Genomic DNA, 18,039 nt, shown 5'->3' on the forward strand with positions numbered 1-18,039 from the left:
GACATGAAAAATAACTGCCCCTGCCAAGAAAAATGAAAACACTGCAAATGAAGAATTGCATACTAAATTACTTTTCAATTACTAAATAAACTAAATCGATCCAAATACGATCGCATTCTTTATCCTTATCACCGACCCACGGTAAAAAGTATCTCTTACCTCGCCATAATTGGTTTCAACACAGACGAGGTACAGCATAGACCTATCACTTTATAGATGTTCGTGTCGCCACCCAAACTGTATTACCGACCCATAATTTGAGGTCTGAATGTAGTGGCATCTGCTCATGAACAGCGTTCAACTCAGCAACTACTCTGACATGTGTTGAAAGGCTGAAAGGTGTTGCGTACTTGTATACGTGTGACTCGTTTAGAGAGAGAGTTTGGCACAGGTAGGCTTTTGCTACGCTATGCTTTGGCTCGGTTTGTCAACGACTCACGCCGATTTTTCTCCGAAAATCCATTTCAGGGATCAAGACACTATGAAGCACAAAAATGGTATTTCTTCAAAGCCCATGCAAGCTATAAATTGCAAGATGACATTGTTTATTAGTACTTTGCGTGTAGTAGAACCTTTTCACGTATCGTACGCCGAAAAGTATTAAAAATTCACGCTGTTACTGACATTCCCGCAAGATTCTAATGCACTTTTGAAGTAATAATAATTGGATATTACTGGCTACGAGTATTAGTTTATGGCCAACGCTAAAATTTACAGTAAAATCTAATTCTTAAAAGACTCGCAGAAGGTTGCATGATGCACGAGTGTCGTGGTGTGCATGGATGCAACTGCAAGTCGAGTTACTTTTGAAACCCGCATTGGGAAATAAAATTTTGTCTAGCGCTGAGAAATTCATCGGTTCAGTGAAGTGTGTGCACGTCATAGTTCATATTGTCTCGTGATTTCTCAATTCGCGCATAAATTTCATCGATTACTGGACCATGTGGGAGGCCTTTTAACAGGATTCCATTTAGATATACCCGTTACCTAGAAGACTTTTTCAGAAACTGAAGGACGTTTAAAAACAGGAAGTGCTTCTGTAATCGTGTGCAATGCGATTGTAGAGTCAGTGCCTGTGCCTGCCAAAAAGTGTTTCATAGAGTACCGTGGTTCTATCGTATACTTCGTCGATCTTAGTAACTAAGGGGGAGAAACAAGTATGTCACTCATATTTCTCCAAATATTCCTGCAACTATTCATTTACACCAAGTTCCACTAAAATGTATTTATTCATTATAAATAATACTAGATGATATGTATAAGCATTAACATTAATGTATCGAACAATTAAACATTGAGAATAAAAGAGAATTCATTCGGCGTAGAAAATCATTTGCAAATTCAAGATCAAATGTTACTAATTGCTTGATATCTCAAGTTCTATCGATCAAAGTTAATAATAATTTCTACTGGGCGGTTAGGGTAAATGTTGTTAACATTATTTGTCATAGCAATAGCCAATGGAACGTATATTTTAGCAGAAAATCCATTTTTGCCGAAGAATTCGTTGGATTTCGCAATTGTAATTAACCGTCGACCTTGTTTTGATCGGGAGACATCGTTCCTCGAAGTCTAGATAAGGAGCTCACAGAGCTTCATGTACTCAGTCGTCGTCGGTCTTCCGGGCCTGGAGGACCTCCGGGGACCCTGCAGTTGCCGAGCTACCTGGACCTACTGGACTTCCTGGACTTCCTGGACTTCCTGGACTTGCTGAGGACCTGGTCAGGGTTTCAACTCGGGTCCATCCCCCTCCCCCCGATGCAGCCGAGCCACCTGGAGAGGCGGATTCAGGAGCCTTTCTTGGAGGGGGCGAAATATGTAAAAGTACATAAGTACATTTTTTAACCCTCTTTCACAAGATTTAAAATTTGCTTGTAACTTATGTTTTAATATCTCAATCTGATACTGTAACCTAAATAATTAAATTCACATTAATTATAATTCTGTATAAATAATTAAATTCACATTAATTATAATTCTGTATAAATAATAAAATTCACATTAATTATTTATACAGAATTATACACAATGTCATAATATTTTCTATTTTATTACTCTTGGGGGGGGGGGGCGATCTGCAGAGATAGCAGTGCAACTTTTCAACTCGTTCAATCTTTCTACATGCTACCGAATAAAACGATTATATATATATATGTATTAAATTCTAGATAAAAGTTTTAGTATCGCGTTTTAAACATTCTAAACAATTTTTCTTTAATTTCACAATCATTCGAGATGCTTAATGTTTTGCATGCAAGTTACGCTTCTCAAGTTTAAATATTTCATATGAGTTTTATGAATCTTCTCTTATTAATAGTTATTACATTCGAGTCATTAGATTTTCTGAATAAAACATAAATAGGCAGTCTCTCTACGGGCCTCGAAACGCTGCGACCTCCTCGTAGTGAGACCTGGTAATTGGTGAGAACAGAGCCGATGCGATTGCTGCGATTGTCAAATATCCTAAATAAGTAGATAGATACAAGAATTTCTTTAAATAGTAATACTTTGATACAATGTAAAAATAAATGTAACTCGAAATGTTTGAATAAATCATTCCTTCCCTTCCTTCCACATGTATAAATATATAAAATAAAGTAATGTGGAATTCTCAAGATATGTGAAATAATGGAGTTCAATAACGACGTTCACCAAAGTCGGAGGACGGATCGGACGGATGAACATTTAAAATGCCATGGTATACCTATCTTAATGTATTATTTCCATCGATTACTGGAATATGTGGGAGGTCGATCGTCCAGATTCTACTGCAATACACTAAAAATAAGTATCTGGAAGACTTTTTTGAAAACACTGTACTCGAGTCCGATCACATCTCCTCAACTTTGAAAGACATATATGTATACATAGAAAGAGCAGGGTGCATGGCTGCAGCTGCGAAAAGTACATATTTCGCAATGGACATTGCGATATAGAATTATTTCCGGCCTTTGTGAAATTTCAACTTCCATGGGAAACAGTTGAGGTCGACAGCAACCTCTACCAATGTGACAACATTCACGAAAGGTGTAAGCTGACAGTTCGACTTCAACCGCGGCAGCGATCGGATCAGTGAATGTACCTGCATATTATTTCGTGATTTCTCGATTCGTGCATCAATTTCATCGATTACTGGACTATGTATGAGGCCGTTTAACAAGATTCTGCTGCATTACACTCAATACCAAGATGCCTTTATGGAAACATTTTACGCGAGCCCGAACACTACTTCCCACTGCTGAGAGATGTTTAGAAATGTGATGTGCTTTTGTGACCGCGTGCAATGCGATTTTAGAGTCAGTACATATTTCGCGATAAAGTATTTCATAGAGCACTGTGTGGACGCGAGTGCAGAGTCAATGTTTTGCGCATACAGAACTATTTAAGTGAAAGCACCGGTGCTCTAAGTGATTTTTCATCGTGGAATTACTGTGTCTACATAAAATTATTTCTGGCCTTGACGAATTTCCAGTTAGCTGGGAGTCGGTCGAGCGCCATAACACCGCCAACAACCCCTACGTCACAACATTGCCAAGCGGTGTCACCTCTGTCAGTTCGACTTTACTCGCGACGGTGATCGCATCAGTGAGTGCGTGTACATATTATTTCGTGATTTCTCGATTCCTGCATAAATTTCATCGATAACTGGACTATGTGGGAGATCGTTCAACGAGATTCCACTACATTACACTCAGTACCTAGAGGACTATTTTGGAAACGCTTTACTCGAGTCCGAACACATCTTTCCACTGTTGAGATATGTTTAAAAACATGAACTGCTTTTGTAATCGTGTGCAATGCGATTGTAGAATCAGTGCTTATTTCGCGATAAAGTATTCGATAGTGCACAGTGGCCCTGCGTATTAGTAATGTGAACGCGAACGTAAAGTCAGTGTTTTAACGCATCTAGAATTAATTCAGAGCACCAGTGCTCCTATTGCTTTTTCATCGCGAAAGTAATGTGACATATTTGGAAGTGTGACACATTCTATGGGGTACTGACCCTGCAACTGCTGGACATTCGCCTGCAGATCGAATAGCTACTGCTAAAAGGGGATGCTTGTCAGTGAGACTATTTTCAACGAACGGTGAGTGATACTTTTTCATTCTTTGAATTTTTCTGTATGCTATCGAACATAATGATTACTGTAGCGAGCATAGTGACCACGAATACGTACTTAGTACTCGCGAATAGTAAAATTTAATGCGTGTACTTCCAAATGTTTAATACACGTAGAAAAATACAATGAATAAATTTTAAATTCGCGATAGGAGTTTTAATATCGCGTTTCAAACATTCTAAACTTCTTTTCTTTAATTTCACAATCATTCCGGATGCTTAATGTATCGAATACGAGTTACATTTCTGAAGTTGAACTCTTTCGTGCGAGTTCTTTCAAATCTTCTCTCTTAACAGTAATTACATTCGAGTCATTAGATTCTCTTAATAAACAATGACAGTAATTTTTGGTACTACTTGGTTATTATGCTCGCTAGTTTTGCTTGCCCGTTGCATGTGCTAAATATTAAGACACACTGGTAGTAATATTACGAGAAATCAAAAATTGCCACTCTTACCACCTGATATCTCGACCTCAAATGGTCCCTTTATAAAATAACAGTATAATAATAAATGACTGCCGCCAAAGTGGCTGCTATATGAACTTAAATTTCTTTCTCCCTTGCATAAAAATAACTTTAAGCCACTAAACCTACAAATTTTATACATCGCGGAAGAACTTGCACATGTGCTTAGTTTTAACTAGCCATAGTCCTAGAGTCCATTAAGTTTTAATTTAAGAACTTTAGTCGTAAGAATTTTTCCAAATTTTCAAAAATGCATTGGTCGAATATGGACCAGAAATATTTCGTAGAAATGGGTCACTTTCGTAGGTACCTCCGCGTTGGTGTGCCTGGACTTGGTAACGTTTTCCAATGCATTGCGTCTTGCAAAACGTTGTCAAGCTGAAGCCTACGATCTAGTTTAAGGGTCCAGATCAAGCCAAACTTACATTCGGTGAGTTTGGTTCGGTCTGGACATCTATTCAGAAATGCACTTGCGTACTTCGAGCGATAAGCTTTTGTTCCGCCTCGTTCTTTTTAAATATAAGAGTGCCAAACACACCCTTCTAGAAATACAATTCGCCTTCGATCACTGATTTCTATTTCGCGCATGGTGTTCTCGCCCTTCATAGGCCGGCTGTGCTGGGTACAACTTATTACGGCTTTACACAGAGGACCATTGTTAGACGAAGATGTGCGACAGTTCTCGTTCTCGGTCACGCTCGCCATGGCTGTGTAAAGTCGTGATATGGAGCATGCCATGTAGAAACGAAATTTCGGTGGATCGAGGGTGAATGTTCGCGTCGCGCCGCGCCTTTCGGTCCTTTAGTCGTTTAGTCTCTTTTGCAATCTCAATCGGGAGATTCTTAGCTTTCGCATATCCCTCGAAAGTTACGCAAGTGCATATTTGCAATAGATTATGCCACTAGGGCTCATTGTAAAGAGTGCGATAGGCTAGATTTAAGGGTAGAGGTACGCTTGCTTGTTGAGAGTGACGCCTTTTACCTTTGCTTTTGCTTACAATTAGCTTCACCGTGCACCGTGTCGTTTCGCATTTAGTATACTTTTACAGACTTGTCATAGTGTATTTTCTATTTCCTACTTTCAATTCTCTTTTCTTTTTTTCCGGTAATATAATTCGCTCTCGGGAGAGATCTTGAATTAGCACAAGATGCTCGGGCACGATACACTCGCCTGTGCAAATTGTCGGCTTTGTGATGGGAGCGCGTATTGCAGCTGCATGTGATTTAATTGTGAGGCGGGCTGCTGTGAGTCTGACCCCTCAGGCGCGGCCCCTAGTGGGGAACTCCCGTTAATGGGGGGCTGGATGAATGGTGGTCGCGTATTAGCGTTTTGTCTGTGCAACTGCAATGCGTGAGTGTATCGAGCAGCTCGAGATCTCTCACGACGGCGAATCCGTGTCCGTTTTTCAATTCTTTTTCTATCTCTGCAACGAGATACTTAGCGTCTATTTGTCACTTGAAACCAGTGCAAGTGTGCCTCTAAAATATGCGAAAGAAATTGTAATGGCATATGTGTAGAAAGATCGACGAGAACCTCTCGTCTATCTTTCTTACGCGCGCATGCTAGCCCTTTGGACTTTAAAGTAAAGTCTTTGGAAATAATTTTAGTAGTTTTTTACCTTATACCGCAATCACAGTCCAAAGGGTTAGTATAACGAAGTATAGTGTATATGTGTGCTGCGAAACTTAGAAAATTTAGCCAGGCAAGTCCAGTTTTAAGCGCATCATCGAAACATTCGCCGAGGGATTCGCCGAGGTTTTCTCTGGTGAATTCTTTAATAAAGAATTCACTAAGAGATTCGTTGCTAGTTTCAGGGAAGAATTAGATCTGGGTTAGGGTTTACTAACACTTTAGAGTAGAATTGGAATTTTTCTGGCATTCCATGCCATTAGCGCCTGATGAGGCTGCTTCTATTTCCTTTTACAATTCGGAATTATCATGCGCCTAAACAGGCTGCTGTATTTTTTAATTAACATTAAAAAGGATGAGACCTGATGATGGTACATTAGAATTAAAAAGCATTAGGCGCCCAAAAAGGCTACTCCTTCCATACATTAAGATTGAAAAACCTTAAACGCCCGAAGAGGCCACTCCTTTTTTCTATCAGACAGAATCAGAATTCATTGAGCGCCCAATGTGGCTGCTGGAAATTTTTCTCAAAGTCTGAATTGCGTGACACCTTGCAATTTAAAGGAAATTTTTTCGAACTTGTTTAAATACAAATTGTCTGTTTCAGTTATAGTGTTTGTGATCGCCCGTAATGCGATCGTAGAGTCAGTGTTTTTGCGCAAGTAAAGCTAGTCGAGAGCACCGGTGCTCTAATAACTTTTTCACCGCGAAAGTAGAGTCATGCACGAGTCCAACTGCAGCTGCAACGTTGAGAGCTAAGCTGGGGCTGAGTTGAAGGGTGCTCGTCTGAGAGCTGCTGGTCAGAGGGATGCTGGTCAGATGGGTGATGATCAGAGGGGAGCTGGTCTCAGGGATGCTGGTCAGAGGGTTACGAGTTTGCAGAGATGCAGTACCGATGATGACAGCGAACGGTGAGTCATTTTATAATTCTTTGAATGGGGGTGCATGTAGTACAGCTACTTAGCTCTTTCGATTCTGGCCGTTCCAACACAAATGCACGACATGCAGAGGCCCTTTTCACATGGTCGGTATTCGTTTGGGGAACTCTTATGCAATATTTCGCGAATATGGTCTAGGGCGTCTAGGCAGTAGCCTTATGGCGTGGTCCTTTTCTAAACCATATTCACGAAATATCGTAGAAATGTTCCCGAAACTAATGCCAATTATATAAGATGCGCCACTAAACGTTATGCATGTGTGTTCGAAAGAGCAGCATCGATTGAGCTGACCATACAAGGTACTCGTAGATAGTGACATGCATGTGTCTGTCTCAAAATAAAAATAATAGATAAACCAATACAATTGTTGCTCGCGATTCTTACAATTTTATATCGATTAATAATAATTCGTAAAATAATCGGATCGATCGAGTCAAGTAGAGTCACCGCGAAATTTTTTGAAATGGGTCTCAATGAAACTAGTCTTCCTAGCAATCTTGCATTCCAGCAAGATCTTTTATGGTCGCCGTTAATGCGATCGTAGAGTCCACGCTTTTTTCGCGTCCATATATTTTCAAGAGCGCCGCGGCTCTTGTGTAGAGTTCTATTACCGCGAATTTACAGTCAAATTTTTGCGGATCTATGATTTATACAGAGCACGGGAGCTCGTGTTGATTTTTCGTCGCGAAAGTAAAGTCAACCTTTTGCGTATCGGAAATTTGTCCAGAGCACCGGTGCTCTAATTGCTTTTTCATCGCGAAAGTAAAGTAAAATTTTCGATTAGCTTCAATTTTCAGCTGCTTGGTATTCTAGGTCCTAGAAAGGACCTAGCTTGTGGGCCCTAGAGAGGGCCCAGAACAGGGGCCCTAGAGAGGGCCTTCGGCATAGGCCCTAGAGAGGGTCCTAGTCATGGACCCTAGAGAGGGCCTAGCTCGTGGGCCCTAGAGAGGGTCCTAGTCATGGGCCCTAGAGAGGGCCTTCGGCATAGGCCCTAGAGAGGGTCCTAGTCATGGGCCCTAGAGAGGGCCTAGCTCGTGGGCCCTAGAGAGGGCCTAGAATTATGCTAGCTTGGTAGCTAGCTAAGATGTTCTTGCATGCATGCTGTAGAATGTAGAATACGAGTACCTTGTATAAGTGCAGAGAGATCGACGATAATCGTCAGTCTATCTCTCTTTCGATTTCGCTTTCGCGTTCGCGGTTGTCACTAATAGTAGAGTCAAATCATCGTTTCCCTCATTGCAAGCAATGACGGACGCGATGAGTTTATTGAAATGGAGGGTGGATGGGATCGGTGTTTGTTTCGGGATGGGTCACTTTCGTAGGTACCTCCGCGTTGGTGTGCCCGGTTCCTTGGTAACGTTTCTCAAGCATTGCGACTTGCAAAACGATATCAAGCTAAAGCCTACGATCTAGTTTAAGGGTCCAGATCGAGCGAAACTTACATTCAGTGAGTTTGGTTCGGTCTAGACATCTAATCAGAATTTTATTCTCTTTCAGGTAGGTATTTCTTCGATGGTTTTACATGATTTATTCTATTTCATGCATTTCTTCGATGGTTTTGCGTGATTTATTTCATTTCGTCGATTTCTTCGATGATTTTGAACTCATGAACACATGTTTTATGTTAAATAAATTTGTTTGGCGTTAAATAAACCTGAATAGAATAGCAAGGTTAAAAGGCGTATGTGTTCTTGTTTTGTTGCGATCCTTCTTTCTCGGTCGTTGCACGGAATACGTTTATAAAACGATCTTTAAATTGTTACTCTAACAGAATCATTTGTAAATCGCGGGTTTCGACTGACTTCTTGAATTCTAATTCCTACCACACGTAGCGTTACAATCTGTTTCGAGGCTTCATCGGTAACGTTGCATGCGACACAAAAATGGTAAGGTGGTTCTAGGACTCCCCCAAACCGGTGACAGAAAAATGCATTGGTTGATAGGTCTATCCTATACCTCGTCTGTGCTCCCGTAAACGATTCTGTATCGATAAAGTTGAATGCGACCACGGACGAGGTATTCTCGGTTAAATTTATTAAATTTTTTTATTTCACACCTGCACAATCCTTATACATAATTACTTTATAACAAGTATAATTGGAATTATCGACATCAGTACAAGATGTTGAATACATCAACTTCCTTCTCAACATTATTTTATTCTTTTCACATTTCCTTGCATTATTTTAAGGAACTTTTGTTTATTGTATCTTCTTTCCTATTTCTTTAAACGTAATAATAAAATAAACGATTCGAATCTTAATACTCGTTTTCACAACGTCGAAACGATAAGCGATGTGACAGGTAAAAGTGGTGTGCTAGACTGCTTTTAAATACACAGCTTGTCAATTCGATATGTTAGTGGTGATTCTTCATGAGCAAATTTGTTGGTTCGCTTTGTGGTTATCAAAAATTGGGAAAATGGACAGTCTGACTACCGCGTCACGTTCATACCGGCCCTAGAGGTGTTATGCGTCATTCTTACAGTCTTTCCGTAGCAGGGGACCAAATTCTTCTTTTACCAAAAAGAAGATATAGATTTAGACAAAGCGTAGGTAAGATAGGCCTACATTTTAAGGAAGGTTCTGTGCCACCCAGGGGGACCAAGCCGTCTTTGTTTGGCTGAAGTTTTCCCGTTTAGTTAGCACCGTATTGGTAGGAGGCGCTAGGTACGTCACACACACATACCTACGTGTATCAGTGAGCACGACACACAACCTTTCGACGTTGGTGAAATGTTACCATGACGACCGTCGTCATTTAGAAATGTTTGGCGCAGACACGAGGAAGTGTCCTCACTTTCCCTGGTTTACCCTTTCTAAGGCCGTCTGACCATGGATTGTCGCGTCAGTGACGCGTATGCAGCAGATAGAAGGATATACAAAGCAATTGAATATATTTTCTTTTCCTAAGAAAAGAAGAAATATTCAATTTCAATGTTTATCCTTCTATCTGCTGCATACGTGTCGCTGGCGCGACGATCCGTGGACAGGTTTTAAAGTAAACGGTACATTACACGTATACACATACACATACGTCCCGATTCACACCAATTCACACATTCACAGTTTAGTACGCACCTCATTGGTAGGAGGCGCTACAAACTCTGCTTCAACTTTCGTAAGAGGGAAGCTTGGCCCCCCTGTTCGGCAGCGTTCACAGCGATTAATTGCAGTGAATGGAGGGGGAAACACCTACAGGAGTGGTGGTAATGTGTCGTGAACTGACGCTAGCCCCCAGCTAAGTGGCGCCAACACGAAGCCAATGTGACGTCACAAGGTGCGATTTCACTCTGACACTTGACGCTCGTTTTGAGCATAGACATATATAGACGGAGCAGAAGCTGGGACTATCGGCGAGGGGAACGGTAGGCTTGGAAGGGAAGAGGCAGAAGTCAGATACAGGCACGTCGGGTTAGCTTCGGAAGCATTCGGCATGCATATCCACTGCGTTACCCGATTTGCCTGTATCGCTCCCCTTACCGCGAATCTTACACCCCCCTCAGCTTACACTCCGTCTATGTATTGAGCGTCAAAACCAACACGTAATCGGTCCACGTGACTTTCAGCGTCAAGCAGAAAAGCTTTTCCGCTAGACGCTCGTTCATTGGTTGAGCGTCGGTCACGTGATTGGTTTTGACCAAAGAGGAAATATAATAAGAGGCGTCACTCGACAAGGACAGGCATAAACTAGGGAAATCACTAGCATGAAATCGCACCTTACACTTCACTGCGATGAATTGTGGCGGTAATATTAAAAAAATATAAGATCCTTTACGTCTCTGTTTCTATGTAATAAAATAAATTGAAATATATGTAATATTGATGGAATGTAAAAAAAAGCGCAAAATAATAATGGAAATAGTATTTATGCACTAATAATGGTAAATTGAAGAAATTTATCCGGTTATAATATACTATACGTGCAAGGTGATAAAACGTATTTCTGTATTTAGTATTTACAAAATATGCATAAAGTATACAGAAGTTATGTTACAAAATATATACATAAAATATATAACTTAATATTACAGGTAAAATATAACGTAATGTACATATAAACACGAAAGGAACATAAATATATACATATTAACAACTATAATACATACATTTATGAACAGAATATTTTCTAATTGTTGTCGCTATCGCTAGTGCTTTCATTCGTCTCATCCGGCAATAAAATTCCTATGAGCTCTTCCGGTATTTTCTCTTTGTTATACATACTGTTATCAAATAAATTTAACATATCATCAGTAATTTTATAATCATCCCAGTGTGCATTTTTATTTTTCAAATCTAGTTTTATTCTGGTGATTGCAGCTATTGTTTCTGTGTTTAATCTATTCCTATCTCTAGTTTTTATTTGTGCGAGAGTGGAAAAATATCTTTCGACATCGGCATTTGAATGGGGCAACGATAAGCACAACTGCGCTAGTTTGGATATGTTTGGCAATATACGTTCGTCTTCAGCATTGGTAGTGATGCTCATCTCATGCCAGAACTGATGTAAACTCATTACTTGTAACTTTTCCTTTGCCTCCTCCGCAAAAGTAAACGGCAATACATGCCATTCATTTACTACGATATCATGATCAAATTTTGAATTAAATTTGTTTAAAATACAGTTTAATTGGTCGTGGCGGTGTTTGTCAATGTCTAAAGCTGTTTGCGGGTTTAAAAAATCTAGTGCGTTTAAAAATGTGTCATCAAATGGCACTCCATTGACAATATTTTGGAAGGCCGATTGGTAACATTTCTGTATGTTTGTATAAAATTGCATCATGTCTTCGTTTCCTTCCAAATTACCATTTGCAATTTTACTCAGTGTAGCCATACATCCTGCACCAGTAAACATTTTTGTCAGTGGTAGCAAATTATCTGCATTATTGACATTTATCTTATGTATATTTGGTTCCTTCAGATATTTAGACTTCAAGAAATTGCCTCCCAATGTTTTTAACAATCTGTAACATTCGGGGAGCAGGCGGTGAACTAAAATTTTCGAGCTTTGAAGTAGTTTGTTGAGTTCAGTAAATATAGCTAATATATAATCCATAAATTGCAGATACGCCTTGGTATAAGGACAATTAAAACTTGAAAATATTCTCTTTGCGACATCGGCATGTTTTTCTGATGACTCCTCCGCAAACACACTAAATAAAACTGTCCACTGATTTAAGACTCTTTTTATACATTCAGATTGTGCTAGCCATCTAGTTGGCTGTGTAACTTTCCGCTTCGCGACCTTCATAAACTGTTGCGTACCTTCTAACATACTCAGTTGCTTAGGATTTCGCGAGTAGTATGAATAAAGAGAATGCAAAAACTTCTCAACATACTGTGGCAAGCATTCGCACGCTTGGCGTGCAGCCAAATGTATTGAGTGGCAAATGCATGGTAAGATACAAATTTCGCCATTGTCTGCTACTAAACGAGACGTCAGTGAATTATGTGCTCCCTCCATGACATTCGCATTGTCCACGCACACCCCAACCATATTGGTTATAGGCAAATTATACTTCTTTGAAGAATGTCGAAAACACCGATATACGTTTTCTGCTGTACATTCCTTAATTCTAATTAAATCTAATAAATCTATGCATATCTGTCCTTTGTGAACATAACGTATTAAAAAGCATACAATTTTCATATCGGATATATCTGTAGTTTCGTCGATCAAAACCGAAAAAAATTTGTCCTGTACATTTTCTATGGTTTTCGTAATAATGTACTTATTTATTACGTTTTTAGTAATAGCCGTCATTTTCTTTGGATTCAGAGACATGCACTTGAGTAAATGTTGGTCTGGCAGTGTCTTCTGTAGCATTCTCATAAAATGTATGAATGAGTGAAAGGATCTATTATGCTCTATTGCATCAATGCACACTCTTATTTCTGCCACCTTTAACTCGTCTGAAAAATTCCTTGTTGCTTCATCCGTACTCGTTAGCGATCCTATTCCATATTTCACGTTCTTGATATGCTCTTGGCTGTTAGCATGATGCTGTAAATTATATTTACTTGCTGTAATATATTTGCAGCAAATTGTACATTTTCCCTTGTACGGATCGTCCTGGACTTGTTGTAGCCAGGATTTAAAGGCTGCGTCTTCGAGCCAAGCTTGTCGAAACGCTTGCCTCCGCCCCTTTACTTTCTTTGCAGTGGAGGTGATGAAGATGCTATCATTGCCTATTCATAAAATACTAATTTTTATTCACACTATATTAAAAAGCAATTTCACGAAAATAATCATCGAACAAAGAAAGTATAAAAGAGAAAGTTAAAGATATGTCTCACTTGAATCGTTCTCTGTATCTGAGCTACTATTAGCCGCATTGCTAGGTACAGAAGTTGATGCTCCTGCTTTCTGTTGTAGGTTCATGATATGAACGTGACTTTTAGCGTGCTTTTCTAGGTGACTTTTCTTTCCTATTAACAATTTCGAGCAAACTGTGCACTTCGCTTTCAGCGGGTCAGCAGCTTGTTGTAGCCAAGGTTTGAAATATGGATTCTGCAGCCAAGCTTTTCTAAATGCTTGCCTCTTTGCTTTCTTCGCAGCAGGGACAACCGAGGTGCTATCACTGCCTATTCAAAAAATACGAATTATTATTCGTAAACTATTAAAAGACAATTTCAAGAAAACAATCATCGAACAAAGAATGTATAAAAGAGAAAGTTAAATTAAAGATATGTCTCACTTGAATCGTTCTCTGTATCTGAGCTACTAATAGCCGCAAAGCTACGTACAGAAATTGATGCTCCTGTTTTCTGTTGTAGCTTCATGATATGAATGTCACTTTTGGCGTGTTCGTCTAGGTGACTTTTCTTTGCTCTTAACAATTTTGAGCAAACTGTGCACTTCGCTTTCAGCGGGTCATCAGCTGGTTGTAACCAAGGTTTGAAATATGAGTTCTGCAGCCAAGCCTCTCGAAATGCTTGCCTCTTTATTTTCTTTGTAGTAGGGACAACGAAGGTGCTATCACTGTCTATTCAAAAAATACGAATTATTATTCATAACTATTAAAAAACAATTTCAAGAAAATAATCATTGAAAAAAGAAACTACGTTCACTTTCTACTTGTATAATTTTAAAAAACTGTTAAATTAAAGATATATCTTACTTGACATCGCGTCTATGTATAAAATATGCATAATGCAGTTTATACAGGGATATACTCTGTTGACTGGTAGGTTGATTAATTCTAACATTGTATAAACTTATATTTGTCTTACCTGATTTTTTGTTCATTTTGGAACTTTCATAAAACATCAAACTCTAAAAAATGGCACAATTCACACACGTAACGATTTCAAAGTGTGGCCTGCGTGTGTGATGGCGTCCAATGGCGTCACTCGATCCGCTTCGCGTTTATGCCACTTGGTTTGCTTGGCGCTGGCGTCGGCGAATTTTCCAGCGATTTTCATCTTGGCGTTGATTGGTTCGACGGTCGCGGCGTCAACGCGCGCATGCGTGGACATGGGTAGCCGACAGTGTTGGAGGGAAATACCCTACCGGATTTCGGACTCCGATCGTAGGGAGGAGGAACGCATGCGCGCGATGACGCGGTGAGGTCGAACCAATCAACGCCAAGATGGGAAACGAAACGACGCCAGTGCCATGCCAAGCCAACGAGACAAGTCAAGTGAGGCCGCAGCTGGTTAGTAGGGGTGTTTGATTCAAAGAATCGATTCTTGAATCGATTCAAAATCGAATTATAAGAATCGATCCTTCTAAAAAATCTGAACCAAAGAATCGATTCTGCAATAATCGAGATGAAAAGAATCGCCATAAAACTTTTTTTCCAAAATTAGTACAAATACATAGAAGTCGGATTTTAATAATTTTGAAAGAATCGATATAAAAAATACTTTTACAAGGAATAATTTGGGACAGTTGTTGAAGGACACTATATTAAATAGAAGAAATATTTTGCTATTCATTTGAAATATTTTATTCAGGGTAATTAGTAGTCTAAGTTAGAATCTGCAAAATTATAATAATAACTCGACAATAATGCTTGGAACTTAGACCAAGTACAGAGGAAGACATACTATACTGAATGATATTATATAAAAATGAATGAAAGGAATAATACTGGAAATAATCTCACTTCAATATTATATTTAAATTAAATTTTTTTTATTCATTGTTACATTTTTCCAAGACTATTTTCATCCAGTAACGTCTCCGGAGAGCAAATCAAAGAGCGAGAAGTGGCGCAGATGTTTCGAGACAGTGACTGTTTAACGAAGAGACGCAGAATTTTCGAACGCCTCTTGAAAGGCCTGCGCCTCTTATTTGCAATTTTAAGGCGACGCCTTTGAAGCTGAAATTTAGTATACCTCTTTCCACTTCATGTTCTCCTGATATATTGGCCACAATCTGGCGAAAATTTTCAGAATGCACAAAATTGGGCTATGTACTAGGAGAACATGATGTCGAAAGAGGTATTCTGAATTTCAGCTTCGAAGGCAACCTCGATTCTCTCTCCGAAGACGTTACTTAGTGCCACCTCTTTCGACATCATGTTCTCCTGTTACAAAGCCCAATTTTGTGCATTCTGAAAATTTTTGCTAGATTTTGGCCCAGGTATCAGGAGAACATGAAGCGAAAAGAGGTATTCTGAATTTCAGCTTCAAAGGCCTCGCCTTAAAGTTGCAAATAAGAGGCGCTAAGAGCTTGGTTTTTCAATTTAAAAATCTGAAAAAAATTCAGGACAATAGTAACAATCATACGTACTTACAGTAAAAATATAATTATAGTGCCAAGCCTGCTTCGATACACAATCGGCATTTTTCAGCATTTTTTGGCGTTTTTTATTTTTCACAGCTTGGTTTTTCAATTTAAAAATCTGAAAAAAATTCAGGACTATAGTAACAATCATACGTACTTACAGTAAAAATATAATTACAGTGCCAAGCCTGCTTCGGTACACAATCGGCATTTTTCATCATTTTTTGGCGTTTTTTATTTTTCACAGCTTGGTTTATCAATTTAAAAATCTGAAACAATTCTCTAAGATGTGCCCCGATAACAGAAATGCCTCTGATTTTTTTCAAAATTTTTCATCCCCTAGTATAGGAGAAATTCGGCAAAAACCTGATTTCCTATTTTTGCCATCTCTTTCGACGGCATGTTCTCCTGTTACAAAGCCCAATTTTGTGCATTCTGAAAATTTTCGCCAGATTTTGGCCCAGGTATCAGGAGAACATGAAGCGAAAAGAGGTATTCTGAATTTCAGCTTCGAAGGCATCCTCGATTCTCTCTCCGAAGACGTTACTTAGTGCCACCTCTTTCGACATCATGTTCTCCTGTTACAAAGCCCAATTTTGTGCATTCTGAAAATTTTCGCCAGATTTTGGCCCAGGTATCAGGAGAACATGAAGCGAAAAGAGGTATTCTGAATTTCAGCTTCGAAGGCATCCTCGATTCTCTCTCCGAAGACGTTACTTAGTGCCACCTCTTTCGACATCATGTTCTCCTGTTACAAAGCCCAATTTTGTGCATTCTGAAAATTTTCGCCAGATTTTGGCCCAGGTATCAGGAGAACATGAAGCGAAAAGAGGTATTCTGAATTTCAGCTTCGAAGGCATCCTCGATTCTCTCTCCGAAGACGTTACTTAGTGCCACCTCTTTCGACATCATGTTCTCCTGTTACAAAGCCCAATTTTGTGCATTCTGAAAATTTTCGCCAGATTTTGGCCCAGGTATCAGGAGAACATGAAGCGAAAAGAGGTATTCTGAATTTCAGCTTCGAAGGCAACCTCGATTCTCTCTCCGAAGACGTTACTTAGTGCCACCTCTTTCGACATCATGTTCTCCTAGTACATAGCCCAATTTTGTGCAGTCTGAAAATTTTCGCCAGATTTTGGCCAATATATCAGGAGAACATGAAGTGGAAAGAGGTATACTAAATTTCTGCTTCAAAGGCGTCGCCTTAAAGTTGCAAATAAGAGTCGACTGCTGTCGATCTGCTGTCCATCTGACATCAGGCACTGCACCTCAGGCTCTGCACATCAGAACGCAGCCAAATGCGGACACAGACTGCTGTAGTTCTGACGTCAGATTCTGCTGCCAGATCTGGCTATCAGGGTATAGACATCGCCCATAGACATCGATTTTGATGAGGCTTGGCACGATGGATCTATGTCGAAAATAAGTAAATAGGTGTCCGTTTCAGCTAATAGGCCTTAATACATGTAAATTATTAAAAACTTCAAAGATCGAATTCCACTTACGCCCAAATCGCCCGTGATTTTCCTATGTCCATATATGCGACTCGACGCAACGTCAAGAATTTCAAAGTCGATTTTCTCGAAAATCAAGTGCGATATCAAAAAATGTTACTCTTTCTTTTCTACTTGTAACAAGTAAATAAGGCAAAAAAGGAATAAAATTTTTTGAAATTGTGCTTCATTTTCGAGAAAATGGACTTTGAAATCCTTGACGATGCGTCCAGTCGCGTGTAGGGAAACCTACCCTAATGAAAGTCACGGGCGATTTGGGCATAAGTTGAATTCGCCCTAAGTTTTTGGTAGATTTCAAAAATTATTATAATAAGTAGGTATATAAAATATACAATCAGAATAGTTAAATTATAATAAATCTAATCCAACGTTTGCAGCTCCAACAAAATGCTTTATTAAGTAAAAAAAAATCTGTTTGATTGAGCTTTTAAAAATATATACGGTCCTCAATAAATAATGTATACATTTTAAAATGTAGAATAATTAAAAAAATTGATTATCATTCTTTTCATATGTATATTTTTACGATTACACAATATTTATTTTACAATTATAATTATAACTTGTGGTGTGGTCAAATGAGCTTTTACGTATTCCCAAACCTATCCAAATTTGGAGAAGCAGGTAATATTAAATCC

The 18,039-nt window shown here is 39.2% G+C and overlaps 1 protein-coding gene and 1 long non-coding RNA gene across 4 annotated transcripts; both read right to left on the reverse strand.

The window, feature by feature from the left end:
• Window positions 1-11,080: 11,080 nt before the first annotated feature.
• On the reverse strand, window positions 11,081-14,490 carry LOC143378731 (uncharacterized). The gene is made up of 4 exons (XM_076830655.1): window positions 14,387-14,490; window positions 13,852-14,139; window positions 13,451-13,738; window positions 11,081-13,342 (listed from the first exon to the last, which is right to left on the reverse strand). The coding sequence occupies exons 1-4, from the start codon at window positions 14,421-14,423 to the stop codon at window positions 11,283-11,285; spliced, it is 2,673 nt and encodes an 890-aa protein (XP_076686770.1). The 5' UTR covers window positions 14,424-14,490; the 3' UTR covers window positions 11,081-11,282.
• Window positions 14,491-15,269: 779 nt separating this feature from the next.
• On the reverse strand, window positions 15,270-17,868 carry LOC143365994 (uncharacterized). 3 transcript variants are annotated; one of them, XR_013084637.1, is made up of 4 exons: window positions 17,393-17,868; window positions 17,066-17,298; window positions 15,898-16,005; window positions 15,270-15,854 (listed from the first exon to the last, which is right to left on the reverse strand). It is a non-coding gene; the product is annotated as an uncharacterized LOC143365994 (long non-coding RNA). The 3 variants fall into 3 exon arrangements; XR_013084635.1 differs by having other exon boundaries at window positions 15,270-16,005; window positions 17,156-17,298; XR_013084636.1 differs by having other exon boundaries at window positions 15,270-16,005.
• Between the last annotated feature and the right edge of the window lie 171 nt (window positions 17,869-18,039).

Source organism: Andrena cerasifolii, chromosome 2, assembly GCF_050908995.1.
Source record: "Andrena cerasifolii isolate SP2316 chromosome 2, iyAndCera1_principal, whole genome shotgun sequence".
NCBI lineage: Eukaryota > Metazoa > Arthropoda > Insecta > Hymenoptera > Andrenidae > Andrena > Andrena cerasifolii.

Bases quoted from the DNA above. Each gene is read 5' to 3' on its own strand.
- LOC143378731 (XM_076830655.1), bottom strand. From the start codon at position 14,423: ATGTTTTATGAAAGTTCCAAAATGAACAAAAAATCAG. The intron at 14,140-14,386 runs GTAAGACAAATA...TTTTTTGAATAG, and splicing joins CAAAATGAACAAAAAATCAG to ACAGTGATAGCACCTTCGTT. The intron at 13,739-13,851 runs GTGAGACATATC...TTTTTTGAATAG, and splicing joins AGATACAGAGAACGATTCAA to GCAGTGATAGCACCTCGGTT.